Here is an 8746-nt window from a genome sequence, read left to right as displayed (position 1 = left end):
CCTCAGGCTACATCTTATGGGGTATATATTTCTCAGTTAATTCGGTTTGCCAGAGCGTGTAGTCATGTCAAGCATTTCAATGAACGTAATCTATATATTACAAGTAAACTTCTTCAGCAAGGCTACCGTTATTACAAATTGCGTAAATATTTTGCTAAATTTTACAATCGTAATTCTGATTTAGTTTTAAAATTCAATAGTAATTTAAAGACACTTCTGCGAGAAGGTATTTCTAAACCCGTTTTTATGGGGATGTGGTTTACAAACTTCGTAAGATATTGGGTCATGGTAATTTTCCAAATGTATTTGGTAAAATTATAAAACGTTTTATTAAAAGAGGTTACTACCCAACTGTTTTGAGACATACCGCATGTTTAGTGTTCAACCCGTTTACAGTTGGACACTACGCTTCCCTCTTTGATTGTGTCTGACGGAAGAGGGGTTGAGGGGGTGGGGGGGGGGGGGGGGCTCTATGATAAGCAGTTTTTAAATCCTATCAGGATTGAACTGTTTTGATATCTGTCTTCTGGCCTGTTTCGTCGGGCCCTTAAGGGTGTTTCTCTTGTTGCTCTGTCTTCTGAAAAGACATTGAGTACATACGTTTTTGGTTCTAAAGGTTTGCTTTTTATATATTTATACACGACCATTTTTGTGTTTTACATGCCATGCCTTTTTGTTTCCATTACGTGTGTCAGAGATTCACCTGGAGGGGATTACTTTTATTTACACTGTCCCGTGTCTTTGGAACATGGTGGGGGTAAGAGTGAGGTTGGGTGCGCACCATAAACCGGTTTAAGCTCCCCAGTGGTGTTTTTGCCACTGACCGTTCCAAGGCGGTTCCCCACTGTGTTCCTCTGTTTGTTCGTTTTGTCCTTATGTGTTGGCTTTGTGTGTGTGCGCGTGTATGTGTATGTGCGTGCGTGTGTGTATGTTTGTGTGTGTGTGTTTGTGGTGTGCACGTCTGCGTGCTGTAGGTTTAGTTTTGGGGAGGCTGCGATTTTGGTACGTGGCATTCCCTGTTTGATATCTGTCTTCGTTTTTTCCGCTCAATAACTTGAGAACCACTTGATCCAGAATCTACAGACGTGATAGCATTGTTAAGCTTGTGAAGTAGATGGCGGCTATTTTTTGGGGGTCAATAGATTTGACCTAGAACATTTAAACTTTGTAGTGTGATTGGAAAAAACAAGAAGTCGTGAGTAAATGCTGTCTGAATTATAACCAAAACTTTAGGGTCATCTAATTTCATTAGTATAATTTGTAGATTTTCACTCAGTCATAGTCATATATATATTCCATAAGACATAGACTATACATTTACTTTAAAAAATGGAGTGTCACTGAAACACGCTCTAAAATGGTGGAGGTTACATTTCAGGAGCATAAACTCGCGATTAATCATCTGCTTGCAATCCCACTTTACCAGGAAATCCTAGCATTACTGTATTATGTCCCAGAAGGTTTTTTTTTTCAACCATTAACTGTTATATAGAAAAACAAGATAATAATCCAACAGTGAGAGCCACGTTCTAAAAACATAGCTTCCCAAAACAGTATCCCATAGATGATGGACATTTCCACAAATAGGACACACATGCGCGCGCGGGCGCACAGAGAGAGAGAGAGAGAGAGAGAGAGAGAGACAAAATGAACAAACGAGGGCAAATCATACAAATAAATGAACACAATGTCAATGTGGTACGTCTACTGGAAAAACAACTAAAGGGGGCTAAAACCGCTTTATGATAGGCACCTGACTTAATTCTTTATCCCATTCCAAAGTCGCAGGACAGTGGAAATAAATGTTATCCACGCTCTACCACACTTTTTGAACAGAAATCATGGAATGTGAAACACGAAAGTGCTGTAAATTTATTTGAGAAGTAAAAAGTTCTACAGTCCAGTGGATAGTCTCCCACGTGATTTTCCTACCTCTCAACCACTGAGCAATTAATAGGTTTTGTTAGCAATATTGAATATGCCTTACCATAACTTGGCTTTTTGGTTACCCTTGTTTTTATATTTTAATTACTACGTATATAACACATATTCCCTTCCCTTAAATTATTTAGAATCTATTCTTGCTGAATAATCTCCTGTTTACGCCATGATTTCGTCGGTAGAGTCCTTTGGTGTTTTAAAACACCTTCAATAAAGTCCAACATTTCCATTTCGGCTGTGACTAAATACAGAGTTGGTGCGCCCGTGATATATTACAGACTCCGGTATATACCGGATTAACTAAATTTGAACAAAAATACCTAAAATGTATATATTTTGTAACCATGGTGATTCTAACCCTAACCTTTAGTCAGTATATTATGCACATTATGCACTAAATGCGTGCGGACATGCCAAAAAATGAGTATTTTTGTCGTGCGTTCCATTTGATAATAATGCCGCGCATGCGCAGAACGGCTGCATCAACTCTGCAATGAGAAACATTTTTCCATTTTAGTGTAGATTACAGTAGAGAATGTACTCTTAGGTTATATATTTCCGTTAAAGTGTAATATTATATGTTTTATGTGGTAAAAAATTTGTATTTATCTATTTATAAAACTGTCTTTATCTAGTTGATCGCGGCCGATGAATCATTACCTGATTAGAGACACCTGCCGGTTGCTGGAATTGTCCGGAACAGTCCGTGAAACAGGTTATGTTCTAAACTTGATCGTTATCACGGGAACGCTCAGCACAAGCGTCTCCTAAAACGTGCAAAATCGCAATATTTTGAAAACCTTGCGATATTATTCATGGAGTCAGCAAATACATATGCCAGACCAAGTAAAGAACCTCCAACAAATGTATGTTGTCTCCCTAATAGACTTGTTCTTTAAAATTAGAGTCGCTCAAAAGCCAGGGCAAAAAAAAAAGGAAGTGTCTAGGGGTACGGATCCGTACCTCTAGGTCACAATAGCCTAAATAGTTTTCCCTATATATTCTATATAAAACTGACCTTTTTCAAAGAGCTACCAAAAATAGCTAGACCCATTTCAGAGAACAAATCCTTACCTCATTTTAAAGAGTTATGATAAAACTGACATAAAATGAAGAGAAAAGTAGGGGTCATGTATCTTCTAAGAGATATTTCTCTGGTCACATTTACTTACTGTAAACTGACATCAAAATCACACTGCTGTGACCTGGAAGTACTACTCATACTAAAATTGAGCTTGACTTCACCAAATACAACCTGCTCTCCCATTTTTCCTACCAAAATGTCAACAATACATCCACAATGAAATTTAAACAAAAACTAGCCTCAATTTAGACCTCTGTTGCCATGCCAAGTGAAAAATTAGTGTTCAAATACCTGGCAGCCATTACGCGACTAGACCAGATGGCTCCCACGCTGGTTCCTTTAGTTTAGTTAGGCCTATAAGAAAAACTGTTTTTCTGTAATAGTCTCAATTTCATTTGTATAGTACCAGTAACACATCTGCATGAAAAATACCAAGTTTCAGCTTCATTAAATCAGTTTTCCAAGTTTTATGGCATTTTCAGTAACGCGGGTCCCTGCGCCAATTTTCCTTCAAAACTGATGTCGCGACATAATTTTTAACCAGTTCTTCTAGCCAGAGCTGGTTTTTGCCCTATTTCATAAATTTTCACCATAATTTGCAAGCAAATTAGACATTAACACTTTGAAATATACCAAATGTCCCCTCTGAAAGGTATAGATGGGCATAATAGAGAGTGCAAATTTGCATTTTTTTAAAAAAATACCCCCAAAACAGTGAAAATGGGATTTTTTGGGTTTTTGTCAATTTTTGCAGCAAAATTTCAATGAAATGCTCATTTTTAACCAGAATCTGACCAAACTAGTTCATTTATATCAATATCTGGACAAATCTTAATTTTTGCCCACATTTTCTTATAGGTCACAATAGCCTAAATAGTTTTCCCTATATATTCTATATAAAACTGACCTTTTTCAAAGAGCTACCAAAAATAGCTAGACCCATTTCAGAGAACAAATCCTTACCTCATTTTAAAGAGTTATGATAAAACTGACATAAAATGAAGAGAAAAGTAGGGGTCATGTATCTTCTAAGAGATATTTCTCTGGTCACATTTACTTACTGTAAACTGACATCAAAATCACACTGCTGTGACCTGGAAGTACTACTCATACTAAAATTGAGCTTGACTTCACCAAATACAACCTGCTCTCCCATTTTTCCTACCAAAATGTCAACAATACATCCACAATGAAATTTAAACAAAAACTAGCCTCAATTTAGACCTCTGTTGCCATGCCAAGTGAAAAATTAGTGTTCAAATACCTGGCAGCCATTACGCGACTAGACCAGATGGCTCCCACGCTGGTTCCTTTAGTTTAGTTAGGCCTCTAGACAAGCCTGTTAGGGGTTTTCTAGGGGTACGGACCTCCTTTTTCTAGAGATTTAGGGTTATTTACATCTTAAATTTTGTTGAAAATGAAATAACAAATAAAACTTAAGGGGACGCATACTGCTACATTCACAGTTCATACAGAAATGCAGAAGGGGTGCATATGCAAGAAATCGATGGTGGGAAAATAAAAAACATATTCCTAAACTGATATAATACTGATGGACACCTGTAATATTCAGTATTTTGAGGATAAGGATGTGGTACTATGAATGTAATAGGAAAATAGAGGTCTTTGTGAAAGTACATTCAACACAAAATATTAAGTTTTTGTATAAGGAAAAAACAGGTTTTTTACAATAACAGTGTTCCAAATAATGTTGAAGGGATGAGATTTTCTTTCTAACACACCAGTTTACTTAAACATGGAAAAATTTAACGCCACGTCATTTCAGCTCGGGATGGACGCCATATTTCTCATTGATAAAAATGTAAACAAAAAAAATCAGAGTGGCATTAGCATTGCAAGGGCATAACATGACATTCTACACAATGAATACCTTAGAACAGATATCTAAGATGCTACACAGGTCAGGCGGGTTAAATGCATAATAGCGATCACTTGAAATTCATCTTGAAAAGGTGGTTAATTTTAGTTTATTTACATGGTTTTTAATTTTCCCACGACTTCTCGGCGATTCACTGCAAATGTATTACTGCGCCGGACGAAAGGTAACTCTAATAAACAACGGGAGACAACTTAGGTGTCAGCACGTGTACGATTTTTAAAAAAACATGTCGATGATTATAATTTCTTATCAAATAATGAATCCTATTCAGATATTAGTCTTTAATATTAGAAAATTATTAATTTCTGTGGACATGTGTCAAAAAATATTACTTAAATTGGACTACTTTGCGCATCAAACTGGTTTCCGCTTCAGTTGGGAGGCACTTCCGTTATACTTTTTGACAACAATAACAAAACACAAAATGAATCAATAAAGTCACTTATAAACCGACTGCTACTTAAATCAGTGTAAGTAAAGTTGTTATTACAACATTATACATGTTCGTTACGTTATGAGATAAAGTTTATCTTGAACTGCATAATCCATTAATTACGTTTAGATGATATTGCATTTACAACTTATTTGACCCCATTTCTTTACGTGAATGACAGCATTCTCGTGCAACTCGTGCAAACAGAGTTATGAAAAGTATGGTGGAGAATTCAAGGACAAATTATAAATGACATTAAAGTGAGGATAACTGTATATTCGTCCAGTTTTGATCATTGACATGCCTGCTGTGTATTAGTAACTTTTGTGAACAAGATTAGAATGATACTTTTGCACATATACACATTGATTGGACCTCTCAACCAAATTTCATACCTTATTTTAGGGATTTTTAAGACAATACATTTTCAAAAGTTTGTTGAATGTGTTTTGATATTTAAGTGCATTGTAGTTCATGAATACCGAGTTAAAAATTAATAATGGCAACATTTCTAGGCCCTTATTGTAAGCCACTAGACTTCTGTAACGATAAATGTTTAATGTATTAAGGGGAATATACTCTTTTAAGTTTGGAATGTGGCATTCCTTGACCACCATATCTTTTCTTATGCACTACTTTGTAAACAAACTAAATAATGTGTTTTAGCTTACATATGCGAAATGAAAAGCAAGACAGTGACCATATTTCACATTCTTTCTTTAAATTAGAATCTGTAGGACATTGATAAATGTTTGGACACGGTGAAGCACTATTATTTTCGCAAAAAAAGTCTTAATTGTTGACTTTGAATGTACACAATAAGTCTTATGTAATTCAACAATAACTTTCTTGTTTCAGTTTTCTCATTTTTATTTTAGTGAGCAATCCTTTGTGTACTTATAACAGTTGAAACAGTATCCATTTCATGTATCAAAACCTTGTACATTTTTGCAGGTAAATTTTATCATACCCCACCCACTTTTTTCTAATTTCAAAGTATGCGTCCCCTTAACTAGTGTTTTCTTAAAACTTGGATTTAAATGATGTACAGATACCAGCGTTCACCCAATTGCTTATCTTCTCTTTCAAAACCTAAATAAACGAGGAACTCCAAATGAATACACTGTTCCATGCGGATTAGTTGGTTGATAACAGATTAATGAGTGAATCTAACCGCTGAATAAATTATATATGAACTTCAGCAGAAAAAAATTAGGATAATAATAATTATTATGCACCTATTTATTTTGTTTGTTTTATTTTGTTATTTAACAAGATATAATGATAATCGGCACGGAACTGATTGTTTTATAATCAATATTAAGTAAAAGAAATTGTTTGTGAAAACGTCCCTTGTATCTCGTAACGGCTACCAAATGTGTGGAAAACATAAATACCCTAAGAGTTAATTATCATTAAAAATAGTTTTTTTTCAAACATATTTAACATTTTTTTAAATAATTTTTATACCTTTTTTTCTGCCAGTTCGAATCCTCGTGATTTATTTGGTGTTCCTCGGTTATTTACGTTTCGAAGGAAAATGTAACAAATTGGATGAACGTTGTTATCTTTAAACCACTCTAGACTTAGATCCAAGTTTAAGGTGAATACTGATGAAGTCTTATTTGTTCTTTCATTTTCAATAAAATTTTAAATGTAAATGACACTTAACCTCTAGAAAAACGGAGGTCCGTACCCCTAGAAAACACCTAACAGTCTTGTCTAGAGGTACGGATCCGTACCTCTAGGCACTTCCAAAAAAAAAAGACTATTATTGTAAGTCTTGTTTTTGGTCCCCAACCCCCAAAAAGATCAGGTCGTAGGGAAACAACTAAATTTCCCTAGGCCCACATTGAAATGTTTCTGGTCATGGAACTTTCCTAACATTCAAACTTTTGATGCCACCTACTCAGGTTGAAAAGACTATCCATCTACGGGGATACTCCCAACAATCAATTTCTGATCATAACTGGGAGGTCTGGGCAGTTGTTAAAGGAAGTGTCTAGTCGTCCGGTAATCTGACGCCTAGCTTGCGTTCTAGTCGTCCGGTAACGGTAACCGGACGACTAGCATTTCCCCTGGCGATTTTCTAGTCGTCCGGTAATTGATTTCTCAGTGAATATTTTATAAGCAGTGTTTGGTTTAATTTTACCTGTTATTTATTTAAGATATCAATACCTATCTGTAAACAGAAATTTGTTTGAATACATACCAAAGTGTATTTTTAATCTTCTCGAGAAATTTACTGCCTTTTCAGCAGGAAGGTCTAATACATATCAGTTGTTCCAGCTTTTCAGCCGATAAAACGGAAATGTACAAAAATCAATAATGACGAGGACACACCACGGGGAGGCACCCTTATCATGGCCCAATTTTTTTTTAATGATAAAAATTACAAAATTGAAATATCAATATGAAAAAATAAGTGTTTTGGAATAGGTATAACTATTTAACCTTTAGCATAAATTGTCCTGTGCTGGAAATGTCGTCTGCTAAAATTGTAAAGTTCATTCAATTTGCTCCAAAATTGGAAGAAATATTGTCAGAGTAGCAAATAGCTTGGAACCTGATCAGACGCCGATTTAATCAGCATCTGATCTGGTTCCAAGCTGTTTGCAAAGGCTGTTAAATTCGCCTCATCAGGCTAAGGGTTAATTCCAAACTGTGAGAAAGTTTATTATACTTTATAGGTTAAAATTTTGTTTTTCGTAATTGTTTTCCTGATTATTTACATGTTCCTATTAAAACTGATAAAATGATTTATGTTATTCTTTAAGTAATTTGTGAATTCTTGATAAAAATAGGAACAACAATGAACGTTACACTACAAATGATAAAACTAAAGTGGAAACTTGTTATTGTACGTAACGCAAAACATCAAGACGTCACCTGCTTACGGACGTTAATTTCCTGCGCTTTGTGTTCATTCTCTACTATAAGAAAGAAATGCAAAGACTTTCAACAGAAATATTTATGTTAAGGTGAATATGATTTTGTTTCAAAACCTCAAACTTCACTATCATTACTAGTAAGTATTACTGTCAAACATACCTATTTATCATAGACATTATTATTTATCATAGAGGAACACTACTCGGTCTGTCTCGAACAATCTGGTGTAACGTAAATATCAAGCAAAATGTTTGATTTAAATACTCTGAAAACTATTGCATGAAGTGAAGTACAATGCATCTGCTATCAAGTTTAAAACTATTCTATTTTGAAGTTAAAAACTCCAACGTGAAAATTAGGTGTCACGTACACAGGAAAGGCGGGTAGAGCTTTTATTTATCCCCCCGCCAAAGGCAAAGGGGATATTAGAAATGCTCTCTGTCCGTCCGTGTGTCCGCAACGATCTTTGTCCGGAGCATAACTCCAAAAGTACTGG

The 8746-nt window shown here is 35.3% G+C and overlaps 1 protein-coding gene across 1 annotated transcript in view; it reads left to right on the top strand.

The window, feature by feature from the left end:
- Window positions 1–2696: 2696 nt before the first annotated feature.
- Window positions 2697–8746, top strand: part of LOC123542343 (putative methyltransferase C9orf114 homolog) — a 45161-nt gene continuing 39111 nt past the window's right edge. The window contains exon 1 of the mRNA XM_053532006.1: window positions 2697–2807. Within this exon, the coding sequence (XP_053387981.1) occupies window positions 2757–2807 (51 nt within the window). The 5' untranslated portion in view covers window positions 2697–2756. The remainder of the gene's footprint in view (window positions 2808–8746) is intronic.

This window comes from Mercenaria mercenaria, chromosome 19 (genome assembly GCF_021730395.1).
Source record: "Mercenaria mercenaria strain notata chromosome 19, MADL_Memer_1, whole genome shotgun sequence".
NCBI classification, from domain to species: Eukaryota; Metazoa; Mollusca; class Bivalvia; order Venerida; family Veneridae; genus Mercenaria; species Mercenaria mercenaria.
The sequence above is the reverse complement of the archived record's forward strand: the minus strand, read 5'-3'. Positions and strand labels throughout refer to the sequence as shown.